The sequence below is a fragment of the Chanos chanos genome, chromosome 7, assembly GCF_902362185.1.
Source record: "Chanos chanos chromosome 7, fChaCha1.1, whole genome shotgun sequence".
Classification (NCBI taxonomy): domain Eukaryota; kingdom Metazoa; phylum Chordata; class Actinopteri; order Gonorynchiformes; family Chanidae; genus Chanos; species Chanos chanos.
Window position 1 is genome coordinate 14,702,990 of NC_044501.1, and position 27,891 is coordinate 14,730,880.

The 27,891-nt window shown below is 41.2% G+C and overlaps 2 protein-coding genes across 3 annotated transcripts; one reads left to right on the forward strand and one right to left on the reverse strand.

The window, feature by feature from the left end:
* Window positions 1-7,003: 7,003 nt before the first annotated feature.
* On the reverse strand, window positions 7,004-14,573 carry LOC115816809 (chloride intracellular channel protein 4). 2 transcript variants are annotated; one of them, XM_030779950.1, is made up of 6 exons: window positions 14,508-14,573; window positions 8,521-8,630; window positions 8,046-8,171; window positions 7,610-7,716; window positions 7,279-7,460; window positions 7,004-7,165 (listed from the first exon to the last, which is right to left on the reverse strand). In XM_030779950.1, the coding sequence occupies exons 1-6, from the start codon at window positions 14,565-14,567 to the stop codon at window positions 7,004-7,006; spliced, it is 747 nt and encodes a 248-aa protein (XP_030635810.1). In that variant the 5' UTR covers window positions 14,568-14,573. The 2 variants fall into 2 exon arrangements, with proteins under 2 accessions (XP_030635810.1, XP_030635811.1); XM_030779951.1 differs by lacking the exon at window positions 14,508-14,573 and adding an exon at window positions 9,904-9,945.
* Window positions 14,574-18,193: 3,620 nt separating this feature from the next.
* rcan1b (regulator of calcineurin 1b) lies at window positions 18,194-27,073 on the forward strand. The gene is made up of 4 exons (XM_030780581.1): window positions 18,194-18,313; window positions 25,748-25,921; window positions 26,453-26,612; window positions 26,898-27,073. The coding sequence occupies exons 1-4, from the start codon at window positions 18,194-18,196 to the stop codon at window positions 27,071-27,073; spliced, it is 630 nt and encodes a 209-aa protein (XP_030636441.1).
* Window positions 27,074-27,891: the final 818 nt, after the last annotated feature.

Sequence of the window (27,891 nt, forward strand, 5' to 3'; positions counted from 1 at the left end):
CTGCAAGAACCAAGGGCTCCTTGTGTTTCTAAGGACAAAACGTGTACAACACTGCCTCCCAGTGACTGCTGTGTGTACTTACAAATCCTGTCAATAAAATTATATGGTATTTTAGCGATAAACTTGTTCAAAGTGACTATGAGAGAAGAGCATAGGTATGAGCAATAGAAACACTGTGGGGAAAAGAGTAATTAGACAAAGGCTTAACAGAATATCTGCAGTGTGGTGAACAAATATTAGAGGAGAGAGAGTGAGAGTGTGAAGTAAAGAGAGAGAAGGAGAAAGAGAGAGGTAGACACAGAGACAGACAGTCTGGAGGTTTTGACTTCATTCTTAGTCACTTGGGCTCATTACAGTGTAAAGGAACACCAAGTCTTAGTGTGCCATGACTAAGGAAAGTCTGTAATGACATAGAACTGAGTGATACAGTTTCCTAACTGTTAAGCACACACACACTCTCTCTCTCTCTCTGTCTCTCTCCTTCTCTCTCCCTCTCTCTCTCTCTGTCTCTCTCTCTCTCTCTCTCTCTCTCTCTCTCTCTCTCTCTCTCTCTCTGGTCTCTTTGTGCTTTCTCTCTGTGTCAAAGAAGAAACAAATCAGTCTCTTTCAGACAAATTACTCTCATAGTGCACACATACACACACACACACACACACACGCACGCTTGCACGCACGCACGCACGCACACACACACACACAGGCACACACACACACATTGCAAAAAGTGAGTGGTAACTCTGTACTGAGGCAGAGAGGCTAATGAATAGCTGGATGTTCTCAGGTTTGGTCCTCCCCTCCCAGCAACTGGCTTTCTAAACATCCATTTAGCCCCACTGCTCCTGTCCTCTGTCTCTCTTCCTGTCATCTGCTCAGTCTGCATTCCGCATCTCCCTCTCCTGACATCACAGAGCAGGGCAAACAGAGACAGACACTTCCTGTGTCATTAACATACACTGGCACAAAGGGACAAAACACACGCACACACGCACACACATATACACACACGCGCATGCGTACACACACACACACACACACACACACACACACACACAGATAAATGCACGGACACACACACACACACAGATAGACACACATGGTGCAGCGCACACACACACACACTCACACTCACACACACATACTTAGATAGATACACGCACACACACATGCACATACGAACGCACACACACACGCACAAACACACACGAACACACACACACACACACACACATGCACACACACGTGCTTGCATGTGCACACACACACACACACACAGATGCACAGACACATGCATACACATGCGCGCGCACACATTCATGCACACACACATACACATGTGCACACACACACACATATCTCGTGTCTCACTCAGATATAGAAAAATGATTTGTTCTAGAGAAACCTCACTCAAATCAAGTGTTATAAATGTTGAAGTTGTCTTTTTCTAAAGTTATGTTTAAGGTCAGTGCTCTGCTTTCCGATGTTGCTTTTATCCTTTTGATCTCAGCAGTAATAATTAAAGGGTTGATTCATCTCTTTAGATAAATACTTCTGTAGACAGTCCCATGATGACAGTGCCTGTTTGGCTTTCCCCCATGACATTTAATTAGTAAGGCTCATCATCGTGTTTGTCTGTGGTTTAACAAAGAGAAATTTATGATATGATATAATTTCACGGATCAAATGAACAGGATAAATCTCCAGTATTTTTATACATAGGATTACAGACACCTGAGTGGGTTTGAATATTTCACATGTGCTCATCTGCTTTGATGTTTGTGCATAAATCCTTTGCTTTGATTTCATTACGCAGTGGTCCTTGTGAGAACACTATGTACACATGCTTGAATGTTAGTTTGGTGCTTTTGGCTTTATTGATAAGTATGTTTGGAATTGCCTGCTCACATGCTTTTTTTCAATATTTGTGGTCACGTAAATACATTTGAATATGTACCACGTCCATTAGCATATCTGCATATGTCTGACTGCCCTCTGACCCTGTGGAGGTGGTCCAGCAGGAGCAGACACCCTGCTGTACAAGCAGTGATAAGGCACTTCTTAATGTGTTTGCACAGGAGCCGAAGGAGAAAGGGCCTCTGACGCAGAAGGGCCCGCTGGCTGCCGCCGCATTCACAATGGAGGTCCCCGACACCAAACACTGGCCAAAATGTCACACCGACGCCCCATTAGGGTGGGGAGGGCCGTGCGGCCTGATTGGACGGTTTGCTGATGGGGTTCCACCCCAAGTCCTGAAAGGTCCAGGTTTAAAAAGCAGGACCAGATCGGTCTCAGAGAATAGACATCAAGAGCGACGTTGCCATCCAGCGGCGTGTAGATCACATCAAACTCTCGACAAGCCCTCTTACCATAGAGGCGCATCAGTGCATCGCTACAAGCCTGTGTGTTTGCTAAACTGACAGATTAACGGAGACACACTCACATTGTGGAGTATAACAACTAGAGATTTTTAGACTAACCATTGAAATTCACACAAAGCAGCAACAAACCACCATTTGGTCCGTAAAGACGTAGATTGACTCTAGAACAATCTTAAACTGAGGTGTTTAGCTCATACCTTTCAAAGCATCCAGGCAACGCAGAAGACAGACATGAAAAGAACGATGACTTTTGTGACCCTGCTGGCTGCGATGGTAGCCGTAGATGCTGCCCCCACTGTCTTGGAGGATCCAGGTCTCTATCGAGGTATCTCCAAAGCAGGTAAGGAGTTAAGACCACCGGCAACAATGCACTTAAATATCATATGTTAAAAATCGTGCTGTAATTGCCTACTGTATGGGTCACGTCTATGGAGCCTTGAAGCATTACCAATAAAATTAACCAGCGGCAAACAGGAGATACACTGGAGCTGTTATGAGTTACAGTAAATTGAGACTGGATGAATATTTAGATTGAATATTTGGATCGTGTCATCATTAAGTATTTTAAGGTAAACTGTTCATATTTTGCACCCAGACTCATACATGTCTGTGTTCACATAGCATTGTGGTTGTCAAGGGGAATGGTTCAAAGCCCAGTTTAGTACACAGGACAATGGCACTCTTATGTTGTCCCTTAAATTGCTCAGGCTTCCTTTGTGTGTAAATCTCAAATGTGTTCCTCCACATCTGGGTCTCTTCCTCTTGCTAAAACTGGCTCGCTAGAACTGTTGGCAAGGGTTCTGATGTGACGTTATGTAATGAGTTGTAGGCAGGTATTAAATATTTTAACTGGAAAGAATCCTGTATATGACCTCAATTCATTTGACAACAGCAGTTTAAAACATTATAATAAAATTCCATAACATAGTATCTTATGCTACACTCACGTATATTTTCTTATACCATACTAAAGTCTTTTGTTTTCAAAAGGACAGTGTACAATTAAATATATCCCAAAATGGTCATTCTCCATGGAGCTTTTAATGAACTGTTGGCATGTTTTCTTTTGACATGTTATATTGTCATGCGAACACAAACCTTTCAACGTCACCCGCCTGTGATGTCATCAAGTCTTGCAGTGGTCCCCTAGCAACTTCTTAGTGTCACCAGGGCCATTGTCAACAAGCATTGTGTAAACATGTGCCATTGTCAGGGCAAGTATGCAAAACCGACCAGTCTGTATTCACCCTGTGGATTAGACCGATTTGGGACTGAGCGCTTTGATATAAATGAAAGATCCGAGTTCTTCAAACAAAAGCTTTTACCAACTGTTATGTCATGTATGTTTGTGGAGCATAGGAAAGGTTTGTAAAAGGGACCCTTGAGCTTCAAAAGGAAGCAGGTCTAAGGCAACCTTTGTTAGCAGCTATGTATATCTCAAAAAAACATGGTTTAAAATGATTTGTCTTTATTTATTTATTTTTACAACTGCTATACTATTTTGTCTATGTTCACTTTAGTGACCAAAATGTTATACTTCTCTACTCAGGTAAACAGACACCTCCTGATATGTGGACAACCAGCCCAGATCTCCAGGGAATCAAAGCAATGGCAACGAGCAGTCTTGATCGACTGTTGAAAACGATAACGACAAATCCTGACGGACGCATAAAGATAGTGCCCGCGAGATCAATGGGTAGTGAAGTGATAACAGACAAAACAACATTCAGTCCTAAACTTAAAGATAAAACTGGAGCGGGAGCCAGTAGCCTTGGTGCGCTCCTCAAGATAGCTTCTGAGACAATCGATTTGAAAGGACAAGAGAAGACAGAGCCTGCAAACAGAAGTTTTGACAAGCGTTTTAGTAAGAACCCTGCAATTGGGGATCCAACTGTACCAGATCACACCACAGCTGAAAACACCGGTTTTCACAGACGATCAAGAAACATGTCAACCACCACTGATTCCAATAAAAAAGGCAAGAGCGTTACTAACAGTGCAGAAAGGCGATTGAAAATTACTCCTGTTACTGATGTCCCAGGTAGACGAGAGAAGATCCTAAAGATGCTGACGGCTCTTGAGGAACTTCAGAGGACCATCAACAGCACACGGACCAGCCGGATCACCCTGATGCCAAGAGGTAGAGTGGACAGGTTTAAATCACAGAAAAATGTACCCTGTTTATCACTGGATAAAACTTTCTCCATACTAATACACCCTTGTAACTTATAACTGAGAAAGAACAGTCATATATTGATATGCAAGTGTATTCTCTAATCCACTGAGTACAGAGAGTGAAAGGCAGATGGATGACAAGAAAACTTTTTTCTCTTTTTCAGGTAACAACCAGAAGACAGGGAAGAAAGGTAAAACGGTATGTATATCAGAATCCACATGGGTGCCAAGTATGCCCTTCTCTATGCGTTTGATGTTTCGGTTTCAATGCCATTTGGGTCAAAATTCGTGGTGCTAAGAATTCAGTTTTCCATAATCCACAGCCAGTAGCAGATGGGAACATGAAATCAACTGCAGTGCCTTCTGTGGTCAGCAGCAGTTCTCCACCACGAAATACAACCGACCCGGATGATCCAAAAACCTTGAACGGAAAAGCAATCAAAAAATCCGTTCCAGGTTCTCCCAAGAAAACCAATAAACGAGGTGAGCAATTTCAGACTGATAAAACTATAGATGAACAATTGTAACAATTAAAAAGGCAGGTTATGGAAGAAACGAATGCAACGAAGTGCTCATATAAAGAGTAACTTTTTTTTATTACGATCTTATGTGACATCTAATCTTTGAGGGGGTAAAAAAAGAGAGTTATTTTTAGCATAGCTTTAAATTAGCAAATATTATAGCCTGTCTGTCTTATCAACAGTTTGCTTCTGGAAATACTGCTCACAAAACTGAAGTTTCATCGTGTCAAGAATTGAGCACATCCCCAGCATGGCCACGACATTCCATAGATCAAGAAACTCATTCCGCTTTTCTTCACCACTTCCAACTTTTGGCCCAGCATTGAAGGACAGGTGCCAACAAGACCATTTCTCTCTTTTTCATCAATAACAAGACTGACACTCTTGACTTCACTGACGTGTGTACTTTCTATGTTGTACACGAAATTCTGTTAACCTCTAGAAGTGGTGAGCTCCAATAAAAATGACCCAAGCAAGCAAAATTCTGGAAAATAAAGAGAATTTTATTTTTCCATATCCCTTTCTCAGTGATCATTGTCTAAAAAAAAGGATGTTGGGAGAAGTTTGAACAAGTAAACTTGGTATGAGATAGCATTTGCTGAGTTTGCTTTTCATTGGGGTGCCTTTACTCTCTTCTCCCTCATGCTTTGTAGATTTTGTAGGCTGTTTGCACAAGTTCTCCTCCACATTCTTCCATCGGAGGTCGCCATGGTGACAAAGTATTTTCAGACGACTGTAAAGCTGAGCGGTTCATATTAGGGCTTTTAAATTAATTTGATTGTCCAGAGAGGTGCTAATGCTGTTGCCAGGTAACCTGTTTAACACGGCCCACCAAAGCTATGAGAAACACTGTCAGAGGAATGAAATTTAGCTGGACAAATGGTGGAACAACGGGAAATTTGGAACCAGAGAGTCTGTGGGTCCCTCCATGCACTCCTCCTTTGCCCTTTTTAAAACCCTCTCCTCATTCCTGCACTCTTTTCAATGAAACCGCAATTACCCTTGATGGTATCTTGATGAAAATGCATGCTAAAGCTCATATTTTTTCTGCTTTATCAATGGTCAGGAAATGAAACACACCAACATGTGCATATTGTTTTTTTTTTTTTTCTCAATCAGTTTAATTAAAGTCTCCTTTTCAGAGCTTGATAAGGCTTTCACGCAGAGTTACATAGCTGCTTAAATAGCAGATTGTTTGGTGCACAGACACAAAACAATCAACAGGAAATTAACTTTAGATTTAAAGCTGCAGGTTCAAGAGTCAGGAACAAAACTCAGCATCAGCATTATGCATGTTTACAAAAGAGTCTTACAGGAAATTTGAATCACCTTATAGTAATTTGTCATGAAACAGTGTAAATAAACAGATTTTTTTAATATGTATAAAACATGGGTAAAAAATTTTCCTGGCTATCTGTTGAGGCCTGACCTGCTGTTACTTATGTTTAATCACAGTTTCAGGAGGAAATACAACAGAAACTAAGAAGAGGAAAAACAAGAAAAAAATAATCAATGCATTTCTTTGACTTCCTATTAAAATGATTTGAAGGTAGTTAAAATGTGGTCAAGGCCATGGTGTTACACAGTGAGAGTAGGTTAATATTGTTGGTTTCATGTCTATTCAGCATTATACTGACATACAGAAATAACACAGAGAATTAATACTACAGTATTATTCAAACTGCATTTCCTGGCCCTGCCATTGACTGAAGGGAAAAACACTTCATACCATTGTACAACAGTGCTACTCCACCGGTGAGGGCACATATGTACAAGATCACACACACACACACACACACACACTCACACACACATACACACACACACACAGAGAGGGGGGGATTGAGAGAGAGAGAGAGAGAGAGAGAGACAAACATACAGACAGACACAAATAAAACTGAGATTCCTCCATCAGATATTTGCTCCCCGTATTTATTTGATCCTTTTGGCAACGTCCAGGTAGGCAAATTCAATTTCACGATCAGCTGGACAGGTGTTGGTGAACTCCTCCCTCTGGTAGGCGCTATTAAGGTATCTCCATACTCCTGTCATGTCAGCGGGAATCTCGAAATTCCTATATTTTTTGGCAACAACCTTGGGGAGAAAACACGATAATTCTCTGTTGACATTACATGTAACCACATTTAAAAGTAACAATCCTGGCTCTAGATTGACATAAGAGAAGAGATCAAGACTCATGAACATACCTTGATAATGTGTAATTTGGGAAGCAGGTTACAGTCTGCAAGAGTGAGGTCCGGTCCATCCAGAAAGCTGCGTGCAGACACTCCCGGATCATCCGCGCTATTTTCGTCTATCTCCTCTGCTAAGGGTGACTGCAGGTATTCGTCCAGTCTCCTCAATGACTTCAGCAGAGCCTTCTCCAGAGCTGCACATACAAACAGATGAATCAATAAAAGCTCAGTTATAAGCAAATCTCTCAAAAATAACAACAGAGAAGGTAAATCTAATCCTGCAAATAATAAAACATTTGGGAAACACCTTTATTTTTTCCACACTCCATCTTTTGCCACCTACCGTCATTTGCCTCCTTGCGAGGGTTTTTGATGTAGGCAGAAAACTTAGCAAATACATCTATTCCTGCTGTATTTGATTCCGGGTGCTTAGCAGCCAGTTTTGGATACCTGCAGATGGCATATGATGATTTGATGAGAGTTTAAAATATTAATACAGAGATTAGGAGTATATCCAGTGCATACAAGTGAAAAAAAAGCTTCATTTTAGGATAAAAACAGTTTTTGCCACATTCCAAATATTGAATTAAGTGCTGGCACATTCTAAAGTTTGAACTGTACGTTCTGCAACCGACAACAACGGCATTCAGTGACGTGGTTGTAGCGCTGGACGATAAATCCCGCTTTTTTGAGCTAGTCTGGTATGAGCTAGCCTGAAGGATTGGTCTGAGTCAGAACAATGGCATAACAAAGACTACAGAACATACTATATCCCATACCGTGGTGGTGCCAACTTCTCTTCGAGAAACTCCTCAATTTTGTTGACATCCACCAACACCTCTCCATTAAAGGTCATAAATGGTGGATTGGTTCCTGGAGCCAGGTCTTGTAAGTCAGCAGGTTTCCTATACAACATAGACCAGAGACAATATCCATTAGCTGAAAACCACTGACATTACATGTCTAAGTGGGATTTTTGGAAACCTCCAAGACTGGAATTTCATGCATAAAACTTTGGAACTAATCTCACGTTTAAGCCTATAAATGAAATTTTTCAAATACATTTCAAACTCTCTACTCTCTGTATCTACAAGTATAGTCTGTGACACTTAAAGCAAACACTGGAGTTCACTGTAATATTCATACACATTATCAGGTAACAATGTTTAAGAGATTTAACATTACAGCTTTATGTTCCTTCAAAATGAGGGTTATGGTAAAGTGACATTTTTTGTGGAAGAGAGGGTAAACAACCTCTTGAGGTCCACCGTAGTGACATTGAAGATGACTCCCTTTAGCCAGAGGATCATAAAAAGTCTCTGTGAGAAGGGGCAGTTCCCGATGCTCTCACCATCACTGCCGGCCTATAACACATATTCACAGGAGCGTGCTCAATAAAAGCATACAGTCACAAGCACAATAACAACACCACCACCACCAACAACAACAAAATCAAAAGTTAAACAAAAGCAGTGTGACGCGAGAAATCCACATCTCATCACAGCTTCTGAGATTTAAGAAGTTTGCTAAAATGATCATTTTCTTCCAGCAGCTGTCTCAGGCAGTTCCCACATTCCAGAACCTGGGCGTCTCAGCAGCTACCACCAGGTGTCCTCCACTTCCCTTTAGCTCTGAATTTGCCCAGTGTCGTCCTACAGTGGTCTGCCATGGATGCACATGTTGTGCTCAGACCCAGTGCCATTGTTCTACATAAAAAAGATATTTCACAGAAACTTTCTTCATATTGCAGCTATTCATCAGCACAGGGGCAGTCAATCCCTCATTATACATACGCAAGAACGCTGGTATTTTTGTAGTTTTTTGTTTGGTTGTTTTTTGGTCGGTCAGTAATCTTTTTTTTTTTTTTTTTTTTTTTATGAAAGACTTTGAGTGTTGTTCTCTTATATATGTCAGAGCTGGCTTGGTGTGTCATATGATATGAACTAATCCTGAATGTGAAGCACATTCCAGAGAATCATATTCAGGTAAACATCTTCTCTGAACACCACAGTCCATTAAAAGACACAGCTTAACGCACAGAAATCGACTGTATGATGAGGGAAAAATGCATAAAAAGTGCATTAGTGTAACAAGCAGAATGCCTGAAATACTTGATTTAAGAACAACCTATTCCATCTCTATCTGTATTTCAGTGTCTCTTTTCAAAGTATGTCAGGTGTTCAGTAGCACTGACTGTTTCCAAAGCTTTAGAACTGAACTTAATATTCCCACTGTCATCACAACATGCTCCTTCTTAAGTTAATGTAGGCATAACGTAGGCAACAAGAAAATAACACTCATGTTATCTTCTGAGCTTAGAAATTGAGATAGCATATGTGGATTTAAAGTGGCAGTGGGAAAATTCATTCCCATACGCAGGTATATCGATGACAATCACTGTTTTTATGTTGTGCAATACCCCAAAGGTCAGGTCTAGAGCTATCCCTGTTGTCAATCCACATATACCCTCTGAAAATGACAGACATCACTCGATGATATCTATAATAATGCGACAAGGACAACAAAATATGTTTGCCAATCAAATCATGTAAATGATCAGGTTCGGTGTCAGGAGGCCACTGAAATAACACGGTTAAGAGCTGGAATCACAACTAACTGGAGAAAGAAATCTCTTACCTTTACAAACAGTTCAATGCTAGGAAATCCAAGCTTTTTAGCTGCAATGTCAAACCAAGCCATTGAGATATTTCTCAGCAGATGCACTCGCACACATTGAGAGTTCTGATCAAGTCAAAACTATAATCAGCTTGCAGATGCAAAAGCAGTGCTTCACAACAGAGGTCAAAAAAGAATGTCAGTCCACTTCAGAGTATAGTGTAATCCTAAGATTTTGCTTGTTTTCATGTGCCACTGACTGCCTTTGCAATTGAGTCTCTGTATATACATATAAAAATAATCAAGAGCAAGACTTGACTTTCACCAATAAATTGTAGAGTGATTTTGTTACGGTCAGTGCTGATGTTCTCGTGGGTGGATTGGATGGACTGAGATATGCAGCCCAATGAGAAGGCAGGACAGAACACTCTCTCTTTGTTACAGTATGCTGACATCAATAGACGTGCTGCTGGTGGGCTTTCTTTCTTTCTTTCTTTCTTTCTTTTTTTTTTAAAAGAATTTTATTTATTTATTTTCAACATTTTAAGGCCAAAGTTCTGCTTTATTCTTTTCAAGCAGGCTAAACAGCTGCTGACTTTGGTTGAGCTGAATGGTCAGTTATCATTAAGTTTATGCCTCCTTGTAGATGAAATACATCTTCGTCAGTAAACTGACTGATGACCGGCAATGTGACTTCACTACATGAGAAACATCACAAAGTACAGGGCGACCTGTTCTTTTGAAGAAACTGTCTATCTAGACCTTGCAATACATCAAACACAGTGGCATAACAAACCTTGACTGGTCCTATCTAAGACTATGAAGACCCATATTTTCACATGCCTTGGGGGAACAGTGTGAGTAGCAGCACTGTATCCTGTGTGGGCGAGTGTGGAATTCAAGTCCTGTTGAGCTGGAGCAGACAATAATTGTCCCCATACAAGTGAACAAGAGTATCTGTGCCCATGTGAAGACATACAAAAAAGCCAAAGAGATTATGACACACATGGATTCAAACTGTGAAGTACATAACTGAGTACCCAGATTAATTTATTTCTCAGCTTGAGATAATTGAACTTTGTCATTTTATCAAGTTAAGTCATGTATTTGTTGTGAAATGAGGCATAGTCATATTTAGGTGCCTGTATCTATCCTCTTATTCATATCCCATATCCTGTTCTAGAACCTGTTACGTCACCTCCATACTCGAATCTTCTTTACTGTAAGGCACTGAGAGGACTCTCAGTAACTGAGCACAGTAACCCACATGGTAGACAACCAAGTTAATCTGTTCATCTTGAGGAGGATCAAAGGCCTGCTACTCTAACATTGCCCAAGGAGGAATTACAGAGCCAAAATTAGAGCTTTACAGAGCAAAATTCATATGCTATGTTTATATGCTATGTCTGGACAGTCTCTGTGTGTTACATAACAGAATGTTACATACTGAGACAATGAATTATGAAAATATTGTTGGTGGTGCTCTCTCTGTGGTGTTAGTAGCAGTGTATATGTGTGTGTGTGTGTGTGTGTATGTTTCTACTGAATGACTAAGCACATTCATACTACCACAGAGCCGTGGGAATAGTTACTTGAGGCCCTGTCAAGTACATTTAAGCTGCCGGCCGTGACAGGCTATAAACAGATACGTTATAGAACAGGTGCAATATAGCTGAGGGGGCAGTAGAGGGTGGGATTAGATCAAATGGAAATGCAAGGCTGGCCAATGGAAGGCACCAGTACATTTCTTTCTTTAAAATGACTCTGGGATCACCGGGGCCTTCAGAGACCTGTTGATATGCTCATCACAACAAAGGCGCCTGAATCAGATTCATATGACTGACACAGAGTTACAGTGTTCAGACGTGAGTGAGTTTGTCTAAAGTGTGTGTAAGCTTACTGCAAATGTGTTTACAGCAAAGTTGCATAAAGTATTTGATCCTCCTTTCCACCCCTTCCCATAACGGTCTCAGACCAGCAAACATGTTAATCAGATTAAAGTTTAGAGGAATGCAGAGCGACGGAGAGCTTAACCAACTACACCTGCAACACTCTGAAGACGGAAAGAAAAAGAGAGAGAGAGGGAGAGAGAGAGAGAGAGAGAGAGAGAGAGAGAGTGAGAGAGAGACAGAATAACAATGAATAATGAGGGTTCATGTTTACACCATGAACAAAAACATACATGAGTGCTCAAAAAAAAAAAAGATCAATGAGATAAGTTAAGACATATATGCAAAAGTGCTGGACTTAAAAACAAAGGAAAAAAAACAACAACAAAAACAAAACACAAACATCCGGTTTATATACCCATAGCGACTACTGGAGCAGAGTCTGAAATAGCTAAAGTTTCATGATTATTCAACACCTTTGCAAATTTAACTTAAGCCCTACAACTAAACCAGGGCTACTACAGCATTCAGTGACAACTCACTATGCAAACAAACTTTGTGAAAAGGTTTGAGACCTTGATCTGCCACTGTTTTTTTTTTCTTCAAATATCTTTTTTTAAATTTGTTGTTTTACTTTGCTTAACAATTTTTGAATAATCTGTTAGTGGAAATATTAGCAGAACGTTGTCTTAAAGAGACTACATGGATTCTGCCCTCCCTTTGATAATATCAGGTCATTTTTTTTCCATTGCACAAACACAGGATTTCTTTGTTAAGAGGGATATTAAGACATTTTTACCCAGCTTATCGCCCTGCCTCTCAGTCACCTTCATGTTTCAGGAATTTGGCACCGTCAGGCTATGAACTAAATGCTAGCCTCATAGTGGCAAAATCCATGGTCTAAATGATTTAATTTTTTTTTTTCCAGCTTCTTTTTATTAGATGTCTGTGGCAACATTTTTGTAAGCTTTAACACTTAGGCAACAATCCAGGAAAATTACTCTGATGAATGACCGTGAGCCATTGTGACTCACTGCAAGTTCAGACAAATCTATCTTTTAATCTTGGCTGCTTCTTTGAGTAGTATCCTCACTACATATGTTATATAACCACAAATTACCTTATGGTTACAAGAGACCTATGGGAGAACATGCGCTTTTTCAAAACAATTAACAGTTTGTTATATCATTAGTGAAGACAAATGTTTACCCAATGAAATGGAAAAAGGTTCACTGGCAGTCATGTAACACTACTTGAAGGAGGATATTTTTTCTTAGTTTCAGAGGCTCTCATTTATCAGACATTCATATGTTCTTGTCTAGTCTTTCACATCAGTAAGCTCATATTTAACTGGAGCACTTTAGCCAAGTGGTGATCACTGTTTCTTAATGAGACAAGATAAGAGGATCACAATATGTTTACATGCAATGATGTGCACAAGTCCAGGCACACTGCAGCACCGGGCATCATGAGTTGGTCCTGTGTTTTTTTAGCTACTTACCAACTCTTCCCTCCTGACTACAAGAGAAAAAATATTGAATATTTGAATATCTGAATCACTGAACGGTGATTGGTTGAATGCTGTTTATAAGGAGAATGTCTCAAGTTCCACATGACCAAAAAAGCAAGATATTTTATGTGTTTTGGGAAGATGAGCTGATGATCAAAATAGAGGTGGTTTATCATAAAGTTTTAGTGTCGTGGTTATCTATACCATTTTTTTTCCAGGACCCTACTACGCTACTATAGTTTTACTGATGCTTTTATACATCAAAAACAGCATGGAGATTTTCTTTTTGGTATCTCTTGTTGGAGGTAAGATTAAGAGATTCCTGTGGCTTTGAATGGATTCTTACTCATATACTTATCATCCAGTGAACTTAAAGATTATTTTCCCAAACAACTTTGACTCGCATCATGACTGTACCCAATCAAATTTTTTTTTTCATACAAACACTACCAACAAACACTAAGTGTCTCCTTTCAAAGAACCCATGGGAAGAGGTTGAACTTACTTGATTCTCAGCAGAATGTTTTAGCACTCCAGTCGTCAAGGCAACAAAGCCAAGCTTATAATACTAAACTGAACGTACAACAGCATGCCACTATGGATCACTTTTAACTGTAACACAGCAATTTTGTACACTGTTGAAACCAAGCAGTCTGCCGCTCGAATCTTAACCTTATGTAATTCTATAGACCATAAACCATATCTTCATAATCCATTACTTCAGTTATTACTCATCCTCAGTGGGATTTAATGTTCCCTTGTCTAGCAGTTGGTCTTTGAGTTTTAGTATTATCTGACCAACTGACCAAGACAGCCCAGACACTAATACAATTATCTCCTGAGGCATTAAGCTCAGCAACTGTGGAAATGGTCCTGCTCTTGCTCTGATGGTTTACATGCAAAAAAACCAAAACAAAAACAAAACAAAAAAAATGCTAAAAACAATGCTACTATTACATACAGTATTAATAAATGCAGCAAGCACAGCATTACTTTCTGGTCAGGTTTATAGTATCAGAGAACTTGATTGGTGTAAAATCTATGTAAGGACTTGGGGAATGGGCAAGTGTGACTGACTCTTAACTGCATTCACAGTAAGTGTGACTGTATTCACAATATTAGCATCATAAGGTACTACACACACACACACACACACACACACACTCGAAGACAAGCACACTACACACAGACCCACACTGCCTTGTTATTGTAGCTTTAGACAGTACCTTCACATAGAGGGAGATTTCATATTCATTAGGATCAGGGCTGTAAACCTCTTCCTCCATCTGTTGAACAGGGCTGGCAATTGTCACATTTTTCTTAGTGGGCTTCGTCTGTTTGTCTTCCATCAGTTTGGAGGGTTGCTTCTTCACCTCCTCTGTTTCCTTTGCCGGTATCGGCCCACTGATCCCATTCTCCACTGCGCTTTCTTGACCTTTGGCTTTGATGTTCATCTCACTTTCCCTTTCGATGCTCATGGTTCTGATTCTGCTGACGATGGGCTTTTGTGTTTCCTGACACTGCGTCTCTGAGGTCTCACTGGCAATTAACCATGCAGGTATTGCCACTTTACGCCCTCCCTCCCTTCCTCTCTTCTTTGGCTCATCCTCAGTGACAGCTCTAAGCTCTTCTATCCCCTTGCTCTCTCCCTCCTGTCTGCCTTTGGGCTTCTCTTCGCTGACCGGCTCTGGCTGTTCCTTGTAAGTGCATCCTCCCTCCGCAGCCTCCTGCTTACCTTCTGTGACCTCAGCTGGCTGTTCTAGCTCTGACCTCCCTCCCTCCTCTGCAGGTGCCGGTACATCTTCGGGTAACTTCCTTGGCTGTTCTGTCTCGTTGGCCCCTCCTTGTTGAGCAGCCTCTGTTACCGTTGGTGCTTTCAGCTCGTTAGCCTGCTCTGTCACTCCCACCACGCCACCACTTCCTTCCAACGCGGTTCCCGCCTCATCTTTCATCCCGTCTCTCTCCTCAGGCTCATCCTCAGGCTCATCATCATCAGCAGCTGTATTTTTATCTTCCTCTGTCTCCGTGCTGTCTTTTTCTAACTGTAAACTAGCACTCCCATCCTTCTCTTCATTTGCACACTTTTCCTCCTCACTTTCAGCAGATCGAACAGCAGACACACCCTGATGCTGTTGGTCTGTTGTATTGTCATCACTCTCCTCTTTCACTGTTGATGCTATAACAGCTGGCTCCTGCTCTGTTGCCCTCTCAATTACTTGGTCTTCAGTCACCCCACTTTGGACTGCCTCTGGTTGTTCTTTGCAGTCTTCATCTTCCTCTTTGCCAGGTACCACTGCCGTAACCGGCTTCTCCTCATCTGTGTCATCCTCATGTGACAGAGATGGAATGTTCTGTGATTCACTGGCTTCATCTTCCACACATTCTCTTTCAGCTTTGGTGACAGAGGGTTGTTGCACTTCTGTATTCTTTGTTTCTTTTGCTTCTATCTCATTAGTAGTACATACATTCAGATTGTCCTCACCTGACTTCAGTTCCTCTCCTCTGTCTTGTGAAGCATCATCATTGGAAGGAACATCCAGATTCTCCTCCGATCCCTGCAATTTTTCCTCTTGGATCACTGTGACTTCATAATTAGTGGACATATCAGGTTGTTCTGCTGTTCTTTGTGGTATTTCCTCTGGTGTATCATCAGTAGAAGATAAAGGAATATGCTCCTCTACCTGTGCCAACACTTCATCCTTTACCTCATTATTATCAGACACAATCAATGGTTCTTTTATTTCTTGTGATATTTCCTCGTGGACCACTTCTCTCTCTTCTTCTTTTACACTATCAGTGCTGGACATCTCTATCTTCTCTGTTGCTCCCAGTTGAATTTCTTCCTCTTTCTGCACTACTTCATCATTGTTGATGTTACTCTCCTCTTTTGTCCCTTGGGGAACCTGTTTCTCGGTCTCCTCTAATTCAACCTTGACGGATGACGTCTCTTTATGTTCCGTTTTATTTGTTTCTCCATCTTCTCTTTGTCCGGCTTCTTCCTGGATGCTCACATCTGTCCTCTCCTCTATTCTCTCTTCATTGTGGGCTGCAAGCAGAGTCTCGTCCTCGTTTTGTGAGGTTGCTGTTCCCATTTCATGGTCTGGGGGATCAGGGACAACGGGGATATTGTTTTCCTCTGTGTCTTTTTCCAAAAATGTTCCTGCCTGTTCATCCGTCTTAGAAACTGTCTCAGATTCATCTTGGCTTGGCAGTTCTGCTTGAGATTCTGGTTCAGACTTGGCTTCAAGTTTCAGCTCTTCATCTCCTATGCACCCTTGTTCTCTTTCCATAATCTCCAAATCACCGTTTTCTTCTGCAAGGACATTTTGAACCTCTTCCCTTTCCTTTTGCAGCTTTGCATCCAGAGCGGTGTCTTCCTCTTTCTTTTTTTCGATATCATGAAAAACTTCAACATCCCCAAGACTGTCAATTGGAGATGCCCCATTGGCAGGGACTTGTGTATCTGCTGTGACATCATCATCCTCAATACCAATGTCTTCACCCACCTCCTCACCAAGCTCTACCTCATCTTCTTCCTCCTCTTCCACTCCATTCCTCCGATCTTTTAGCTCCAATCCAGATCTCCCTTGGCAATCAATCACCGCCCCATTGGAAATATCTGAGCTGAGACCCACATCAGTTTTGGACTGGGCCATATCACAAAAGAGTTGTGCGAGAAGCCTGAAACTTTGTACTTTTATTTCAGTTTGAGACTGTGTAGTATAACTAGTGCACGAAGCTCTTGTGGTTGCCTCTCCAACTTGTGCCTCTCTAACATAGAGGTAGCTAAGGCTTACTCTCCCTCCCTCTCTCCTTCCCCTCCTGTTGGCTAGAGGATTATGGTGAATTTCGGATCCTGATCCCCACATGACTTGCCTGCCCTCTTAAATCCGCTCCATGGGAGCCTGGTTGTCCCAAGCTGATCGGTTTAAAGGACAGGGCACGCCTTCCACTGTGCGTCCCTGCCCTGAGAACTATTCTCTCCATCCTCCCTCTACCACAGACCAGCCAAAAGATGGCAGCCAGTGGCTGTCTCCTCTCATATAGATAAACAGTTTTTTTTCCCCCTTCAGTCTGGGGACCCTGGCCACATCGCCATCCAAAACAGAGATGTTATTTTTTTTTACATATTACTCTTTGTGGGGCAAGCCTTACAAAAATTCTCTGATTTTAGTGAATTCAGGAATATAGTGAGTACAATCTGAGAAATGACAATACACTGCCATGCTTCGTGGATAGGAGCACGGGCATTAGACTCCGAAAGGCAGGTGTCGAGATAAGCTTCACTGAGGATGTTACTCTGCAACAAAGCAAAAAGTCGCCATAAGAGGGCACTCAACGACCACATAACTGAAGATTCGTCCCCCAAGTCCAATTCAGTTATATCTGGTTGATAAATATTGGGTACATCTGCAAAATGCTATTGTGACTGTTGCTAATACAAACTCCTTCGTTTATGCCGTTGAATGTTTGTTCTTCTGTTGCAGGAAATCTCAGGTAGTAACGTGTGAAGCATTGACAGGACGTCAGCGGAAACAAGAACGTCATGTCAGCTGTTTAGCTTCCAGTGCAGTCTAGACGTCATTCTCCTTTGACGAAATTGAATACTTCTCACGGAGAAGTTGGAAGATTACATGCTGTTACACCTATGAACTATGTTATTTATGTTTAGAATTTGCATATCGCGTGCGCGACTATTTAATGAGAATCCGGTTACTTGTAATGTATTTGAGTAGCGGTGCAGGCGGACTGCTTTGTTGCCCCGTTACAATTTACAGGTCTAATTGCGTAGGGTTGTTTGGGGACCACAACTGCATGGGCCAAACCTGCTGCTAATCTTAACCGTTCATCTGTATTTTGGTTAACGAATCGACTAGGGACGTGAAACCAGACCACTGTGTTTACACCTGCCATGCAGCAAACAGAAAACGGCGAAGGGGCGGCGACAGCCGAAGTGCAAGTCAACGACCAGCCCAACGCGCTTATAGCATGTAAAGTACCTGAAGAGGTCTTCAACGATGCTCAGTTGAAGGTAGGCTAGTCGTTCACTAAGCATTAACAGCAGCAGGCCTATAACTTGATTTGAGATCAAGACAAATCCTACTTAGTCCATCCATCATTTTCTTCATCATTAAGGAGAGAAGTTAATTTTGTTCCTTCGATAGTCGGTGCACGTGCAGCTAAACCTCTCTAACCACTGAAACAGCAATTGGCAAATCATGACGTGTTTTCCCACACATAGGCTACCGAGAAAGAGCACAAAGAATAACATAGCCTAGTGTGGTGCTGCGTATAACTGCTGAAACAAATGAAAAATCTCATAGCCTGCCAATTATGTTCACGTAGCGATTCATGTAACTGTGAAATATACAGTCAGTTCCTTAGGTATTTTGTGACCATACGAATTAGCTTGAAATATTTTCAGACGGTAATTGTGATAAGCTTGTGTTTGAATTAGTAGCTGTCGCCGGTAATCAAGTAAATGCAAGCTAATGGGCCTACTGTTCCACTCTGGTCCGCTACTTTTGTTATACTCATATGAAAGCAAATATGACTCGGCCTCCACTATGGAAAAACTACGTGTATCCAAAAGGCATTGGTACAATGGTATGTGCTCTTCTATCAGACCAGAACAAAACAACACAGCTTAGCCCGCATTTTCAAGATATTTTTAACAACATCCGTCGAAGTCTGGCAATACACCGTTAGATGATGCATTCTATTTCCTCTCGAGTATTGATGTCAAGATGAGACTGTAGCATAGCATTCATTAAGGTCATGTGCCGGTCAGATAAAGCACAAGAGTATTTCTTTTATAGAAGCAGTCTTACTGCAGTGAGGCCAGGATTTGCTCAGGATTACTTACAAAACCCTCTGTGGCAGATGATGAAACAATGTCAAAATATAACCAAAACCCAGACAGATCTCGATAAAAGTTCTAACAAGTTGAGGTCTGTCAGATCTACAGTTGCAAAAATAGAATTTGAACAGAGAGTAGAAATCATATTTTTGTGTTGTGTATGGCAATGTCCTCATCATACATGGTATTGAATGATGATACCCATGCATTAAACAGAGGAAGTGGTGGACAATTAGCCTGTCCACTGACAAGTTCAAGGAAAAAACTGATTAATGAGGCAAACAGTTAGGCCCTCTGGTAATCTTATGATTAGGCAACCCACAGTGATACTTTTTAAATCAGCTACTTTGCACACTGAATTGTCACCTGTACACGTTATTGTTTTAGCACAATATCAGCTTGAGCTGTGTAAGTCATTACAACCTCTGCCAACAAACCCAATAGATATTCTTCTGAAATTAATGTTGTTGGTATGTATTTAATGCCAAACAACGATACTGTCATATCTTCACTTTTACCCTTTAGGAACAGAGTGAAAGAAATGAACGTAGCGAAAAAAAATAGCACCGCAGTCACCTTTCAGGATACCCTTGGCCTCAATTCTAATAAAGATAAAAACTCCCCCTAAGTCAAGATTTCCACCGACTGAGGGTTCAATGTTCAGTGGTAGTGTCCTAGGCTTGCTTATATTTTCCTCTAAATACAGACATGAACTTTTGAGTGATGTTTTTGTGCCCTATAACTACTTACCAATGATTTAGGTTAATGCGCAAAAGTTTCCATTGTACTCTATTTTTATAATATGAGCTGAGAGCCAAGTGTAGAATTTGATAGCTTAGCAGAAGAGCAATGGAAAATCTGTTAGCCAACAGGCCCAGATGCCAGCCAGGGTTACCTGGGAAACAGCAGTACTCTGGCACAAGGTGAATCAGGAACGAGGTAGACCCAAAGGATCATGACTAGATCACATTGCGTTCCCCTCTGGCCCAACCTGCTTTGATAACTAGACCATCTCTGTGAGATTAATGCTGTGTCAGTTTTACTGGTCTAACGGTTTTGCTGGACTGAGTGTTTCTACAAAGATGCTTTGTTGTACTCATGGAACATTTTTCTGATGTAATATCATAGACCTGCTTTCAAGTCAAACCTGTAAAGGAGAACTGCTTGACGTTTTGCACTCAGCTGTGTCTTGTACAGTTTACATTTTCGGTGCACTCTTGGATGGCAAAGTCAGATATTTCCAAGAGAGATAGTTCCTGTTATTTGAAGAAATCCCCCCCCCCCCCCCTTCTGAAAAAAGTAACTTATTACAGTGTTTGAAATCCCCCTTCTTGACTGGCCTGAATTGTTGTGACCACAGATCTGTCTGTCCTTTTTCTCTTTCTGTCTGACTGTCTCTCTCTCTCTCTTTCTTGTTCATGCAAACACTAAGTTTTGACAGAATGCAAATGCATACACAAATTCTGAGTCTGATCTCTACATTTTAGATTTGTTCCACTAAAATAGATCTCTTTCCGCATGTTTTCAACTGACAGATGCCTTTTGATAATTAGTCATGTGTTTTTTTTTTCCCTGAATTGTTATCTGTTAATAAGCACAGCCACTCACCTCTGAACCACGAGGTCAAATTTCCAATCAGTTTTTGCCGATGCCATTTAACTCAGAACTGATCTCTACCTGGCAAACAGGTCTGTACTTTTGTTGGTCAATCAGTGACATGTCGTTCAGTGTGGCCGTTGTTAACTTTAACACACTGACATTACGTTGCAGTCCAACGCTAAATCAACTCATGCAACTTGATGATTCATTGGCTCGGCGATTAGTGGAAAAAATGAATCGCTTGCGTTGGTTTCAGGCTTATAATAATAATATCATTTCAGATAAACAGTGGAATCATGGTTGCTAGGAACAAAAACAGAAAAAAAACAAGAAGACTTCTTGTACTTTTATGCTAAAATTTACAAGTATCACTTCTACAACGTAAGTTTCGAATCTGAATGAAACCTGAATGAGTGAATGAGTCTTGATCTCAAAATGACAGTCTACTCATATGTACTTTGCACATGAAGGTTTCTTTTAGGGTCAGTTCTTTCAAACCTGCAAATGAAACATTACCATTAATCTTTACCTAACTCACACATCATCCTTATTTTCAAACTCAGGCTAGTCCTACCAGGGTTTTGTACCTTCAAATACTAATCAGCTGTCTGTTTATTCCTGTTGGGCACATTGTGTAGAACACTTTGGAATCGCACCATTGCACCCGTCTATGGAAAATCGAGTCATGCGTGTATTTGTATACATAACATTCTTCCGCGTACTCAGGCATTCTGAACATATTTTCCACAACGCCGCGCAGGGGCTTAGCAACATAATGAAACAGGAGTCTGGAGTTTGGAGAGGGTGGAGGTTGTGCAAATGAATTATAAAAAAAAAAAAAAAAAGACAGAAAAGAAAACTTTATGGTGTTTTGGAAAGTTGAATAAGAGGGCGTAGAGACTTGTTTCCGTGGAACTTGCAGCGAAGGGTTAACAAACAGGTGTAGGACTTTAGCAAGACAAAAGTGGGACATCCAAAAAAGGATACATTCTTTTTACTCTACAAAACAGATACATGACAAAATATACATTTGCAACAAGGGTAATTAAGCAGGATTGGACGGATATAGACTTCACCAGGAACCTTCAAGATAAGAAAAATGAATTGAATTACATAACCCACATCTGTTATAAGGCACTAATGACTGGGCTTCTAATTAATGTGCTGGATTGTCATGCAAAAACGAGGTGCAAATGTGTTGACAAGTTAAAAAAGAAACGTAATCTTCTGACAGTTTTTTCCTTTTCCTGTTTTCACATTTATAAAAAGCTACACTCTGCCAGCGGGTTATTTATTACCATTCACAGGTAACTTTACACCGCTGGCTTGGTTACCAAACGGAAAATATTACCAGCCTATGTTGCGTGGTGTCTCTGGCTGGGTGTGGTCTGGGTTATACTCCAGTTTTAGCGTGTAGGGGTCAGAGACAGGGAAGTGACACCGTACGGTTACACGCGGCTGTACTACGCTCTGTTGTGGACTTCTGACTGACTCAGTCCCAAACACACAGGGCTCTGACACCTGTGTGTGAACCGTGCTGTATGTCCTCTTTGTTCTTCACCCTCCTTTGAAGTGAAGAGAGCACGTGTTGTCTTAGAAGCGTTGTAGTCGCTTGGTTCACGACGCTACGCCTTTGTAAATTGCCAGTGCTTGTGTAGGTTGCGTTCAGTCCTGTGCATGCCCTCGTCTTGTTGCAGGTGCGTAGAGTTGCATTGCGTGACTCACTGTGAGATGAAGACACTGAACAGACGTGGAGCGGGGCTGATGGCTATAACTCAGCCTGAATAGGAGAAAAGTCAGACTCCGGTCACTGAGATTATGCAGATATGCTTTGATTTCACAGCCAGTTTTACAAGCAATTACATGTAGTCGCCTAGTTATGCAGTTTCACAGTAGAATGTTACACAATTCACAACAGAATGATACAGATATATAATCAAATACATTCTAGTCCTTTTGCTGCTAAAAGGAAGATTATTTTTGATGGAGAAAACAGTATGTTGACTCTTTTTTTTTGTGTATATTGGCTTGCGTTTATGTTTTCTTTGGGTTGATGTTTTATGTTGTTAAATATATGCAGACTTTGTTAATGAGCTGAGGAGCATGCGTCTCATCACCAGTCACACTTTGCATAACACTCGTCTGGTGCTTTCTTCGCTTTGCATATTTTCCATCTCCGTATTTTGGTTTCATATTTCCATTTTTCCATTCTGTCACTGAAGCCAGGGAGGGACATGTCTCCATGCTTAATGCCGTGTCTCTCCCAGGCTGTACACAGACACGTACGCAAACTTGCCTAAAGAGAAATGTTTACAAAACAGTAGAATACCAAGGAATAACTAATGGACTACCATAGAAATACACATGCAAAGATAAAACAAACAAGAGTAATATGCACCGCAAAGCTCACAGTGCCGAAATGGACACGCATACGCCCATTTGCCGCCTTTCATTCTCCATGCATTGCTTTTTTTGATGGATACAAACACTCTTTCATTTGCTGTCTATCACGTACTCGCACTCATGCTAGCTGGACTGCAGTTAAGAGTGTGAATGGAAAACATGCAGTCTGTGCAGAGGTGGCTTATCATGGCTCTCAAGTCCGGGTCGGGCCCGCTGAGTTGACCCGCGGTGCTCGTTGTATGTGGTCGCTGACAGGAACTGGAAAAAACATGTCATACTTGGATGAAAATAAAGCTTGACCTGGCCCTTTGAACGCGGTTCAAATTCATCTCTGCTCAGAATAGCCCCTGCAGTTTGAGGTTGTTCACCCTGTCATGGCTTAGTCATGCACTCTGGAGTAGAGTGCTGTGAGAGTGTGTGTGATAGTTGCAAGAGTAGTCTGGATGCTGGCCTAATGAGAGCTGTTTACATTTAGTGAGTCTAGCAGCACTGCACCCATGCCACAGCTGGTAGATGGAGACGAGGAAATTGAAAGATAGTGAGGAAAATAAAAAACAAACAAACGTGATATAGATATAGAAAGTTTTGATGAGTGTCAAAAGTGCCATGTTTCTGGGGTTTTTTTTATATATATATTGACTTTATGATGGCTTTAAAATATGCTTAAGACTATTAAGTGTGCATCTTATGGACTGTCGATTCTTGCATTGAAAACATCACAGGCGACGTTTCAGGCTGTTTCATCTTTGAAGATGACTTTCACTGAAAACTGTCTCTCTGACTGCCTGAAAACAGATATTTTTTTTTGTGTGTGTGAAAACAAATATCAACAGGTTTGAGATGTGGGAGGAAGAGAGAGCACTCAAAACAGGAGGATATTGGCTCTTGGCCATTCAAAAAAAAAATGATGTCATTAGTTTCCAGCTTCTCACTCACCAAAGCAGCAGGATTAGTCAGCAACAAAGAAGGTGAGAGAGTGAGTGATGGAGAGAATAAGAGAAAGAGGTAGAGGGAGGGAGGGCGGGAGGGAGGGAGGGCGTGACCTGGGCTAAGAAAGGTAAAACCACTCCCACTCTGTCAGCTGTAATTGCCTGCAAGAGTGAGCTTTCTAGAGAGAGAAAGAGTGAGAAACAGAAAGGCGGTGCTTGGAAGTATCAGCCCTCTTATAAGAAGAAACAGATAAACCCATATGTCTAATCTTGTGAGTCGTTACCTTGAAAGCACTTCTTCTAGAAGAGTCTTTTTTTTTTTTTTTTTTTTTTAATTTGTTTTGTTACACGTCAGCTTAAGAGCGGGACAGTATTACTGCAGATGGGGAAACAGGCTGAAACTACATGAGCAAAGAGTTCTCTACAGTTCTTTATCAACCAGCAATACAATTGGATTTAGGGGCTGCATGTGTTGAGAGGCAGTGAGAAGAATTTTTCAAAACAAGGGTGCTGAGACAAAAAAGAGAAGAAGAGAGCAAGAATTTACTCTTTTTTTCCCACCTTGAAGTCAGCTGAGCACCTTCAGTGTCTACACACACCTCAAAAACCACCTCAAGAGACACTGTCTTTCCTCTCCCGTCATGCACCTTAAGGCAACAAATTGTAACCAGTGTTGTCTGGTAGCCACACTGGTGCACCAAGATGTGTTCAGCAAACCAGAGGTTCGGGTAAGGTTACCAGCACTGAGACTTTGTATCCTAAATTCCAGATCAGTCAGTGTTGCCTCTTTCCTTGTAATGGTTGAGACAGGGAATTTTGTACAGAAGTTAGAGTTTATGGATTGATCATTCCTCTTCTCTGGCTCTTTGAATGACAGCTGATTGGCAAATCTCTTCCTCATGATTGCTTTTTATAGTTCACCAGTCGTGTAGGGGTCCGTGGGTCTGTTAAAGGTCTTGACATGCATTGGCATTTTGTTCATTTGAACTGCTCTTGGTCCTTAAGACTTCTGCCCTGATGCCCATAGTGGTATTTGCAGTGAAGCTGAGTACTCTGAAATTGCTGCTGGTTTTGACCTGTATTCTGTTGCCAATATAGTATCTCATGAACTATTGCTGTGCTACTTTTCAGTGATGTTCTTGGAAATTTCAAAGGTCTTGTAATTACCCTACATATTTCACTGTCCCTGCGTATGGACGCAAAAGAATGTTTTTGTAAAGACACTACTTTCAAATAATATGGTGTCAGTTAAGATTCAAATTACAGGAGTTCAAATTAGACTGTTACACTATTGGAAATTAATCAAAATACTATTATGTACTGGTATACATAGACATACACAGACTGAAAAAATAGGTGAGGATATTTGATCCAAATATGAAAAAAAAAACCTTAATCTCTAACACACTATTTCAGTTTGATTGCATTGCCTTGTCCAAATTATAGTCAGCCTAATCTGTTGCCCCAGGCTGATGAATAGTGATAAGCAGGTATTTTATTTTTGGTTTGGTTTTGGCTGGACTGATCAGGAACATCACTTCATGCAGTGAAAGATATAACAGTCTTTCCTCCAATGGGGTCATATTTCACTCATTTGGTGACTAACTGCGAAACAAATTGTGAGGTCACTAACGTTTTCTATATATGTGTATGTATATTCTCTTTCCATCACCAGGCCAAGTTTGAGGCTCTGTTCCACTCCTTTGACACTGGCGCCTCCTTCCAGTTCTTCAAGAGTTTCAGGCGTGTGAGAATCAACTTCACCGATGCTTTGGCAGCTGCTGAGGCCAGAATCAGGCTTCACAAGAGTGACTTCAATGGCAAAGAGATGCGCTTGTATTTTGCCCAGGTACAAAACAAGCGTCCCTTTCTATATTTTTCCATGAAGACTGGTATTCACATATAAAGATAAAGATAGATGGCAGATCATGTACTTGTTTTTATTTTTAGACGCTCTATTCAACGACTTTTTGTCACCCTAGTCTCAGTTTCCATTTTTGGTCTCAACTCTGATATAGACTTATAGATGTTAATTGTTATAATCTCCTCTCTGTTTAAAATAATGTTTGTTTTCAAGTCTAGGGGATTTTAAAAAAATAACCCTTTTGCTGGTCAAAGTGAAAGTAATATGTAATTGGACGTAAATGAGTAGTGGTTTCTGTTAAGATTCAATGGAAAGATAGAGTTAGACAGAGGTCTGTCTGTCTTTCTCACTTCTGTTAAAATGTGTTACACACATGCAAATTTGACACGGTGTACGGTTACCACACAGAAAGAGAAAAAGCCTCCTGTCAGATATTTTGAATGATACTCTCAACTGAAGTGGAAGCAGTTGATTTGATTTTCTCTCTCTCTCTCTCTCTCCCTTCCTCTAATGTAGACGGTGCATATAGGGAGTCCCCGTCTAGAACCACCCAAGCCAGAGAAGCAGTTTCTCATCTCTCCTCCAGCTTCGCCACCTGTGGGCTGGGAACAATCTCAGGACGCCACGCCCGTCATCAACTACGACCTGCTCTGTGCCGTCTCTAAACTTGGCCCAGGTACAGTTAACGTAATACCCCTCAAAACATCTCTAGATGTTCACTGTAAAATGGTGAAACCCACACTGACAAAATACCCCGCAAAATCAAACACCAACTGTTAAAACATATCATCATGACATTCCAAATAATCCGAAGCCCAAAAAAGAAAACATCAGCTTCAACCCTAACACGCAGTCTTATCACCATTTCTTGGAAAGGGGCGTAAAGCCATGAGAAAGTGAGGTTTAGAAATAGGTCTCTTTTGTCTTGTATGAAGCTGACTGACTTTGACTGACCTTTTAGGTGAGCAGTTTGAACTCCATACTGGAACCACCAACACTCCCAGCGTGATCGTTCACGTGTGCGAGGATGAGCAGGACAGCTCGGGAGGCGAGGAAGAAACGGAGGGGGGCAAGCGCACCCGTCCCAGAATCATCCAGACCCGGCGTCCCGAATACACCCCGTCTGTCAAGCAGTGAGGTGGGGGGGCGGCGGGGCACTCGGGCGTTAAATGTAATACTTCACCATCCTGGGACCAGCCGGGAGGCATATACACTCTCCTCCAAACCATTGCGGGGGGATGATTGTAATAGATCCCTCTCCTTAGCGAGGAAGACATCCGTGCCCACCACTTCAAAGGCGGCTTCATTTCACACTTCTCCATTCATAGCGGGGACCTGAGATTCGAAAGAACAGGCACTTTTATCGTTATTATTGATATTATTATTATTTCAGGAATGTAAGCATCCGCTCGACACAGTGCGTCGTAGGCTACTGTGAGAGTACAGTAAGGTGTACCTTATTGTTCAGAGCTCTTCACCGTAAAGCTCTGAAGGACTTTGTGAATGGCTTTTTCTTTTTTTTTTTTGGAATGAAACAAAGAAAATTCTATGTATCGTGAGATGTCAGAAGCTAATGATGTGCTCGTTTATCACTCATATCTTGTATAGTCTCTTTTTTTTTTGCGTTACTGTAATGTCTGAATTTAGTACTCTGTCGTTGCTGACAAAAAGAAAAAACAAAACAAAACAAAAACAACAAAAAAATATGTCGTCTTTGGTCCAAGTCATGCTCATGATCACTCCTCTGACTAATATGCACTTTAAGAATTGGGCCTTTTTTAACGTGGTACGCAGACAACATTGTCAAGTATTTGTAACAGCGTAAATATCAGCTCTCTTGTCAGTATCGCTTTGTCCTGTCTGCTGTCAATGGGGATGTGTTTCATTGTTCTGTCACAGAAAGGAGAATGTGTAGTTGCATAGTTTCTTGCTAAAATTCATGTTAAAACAGTGTT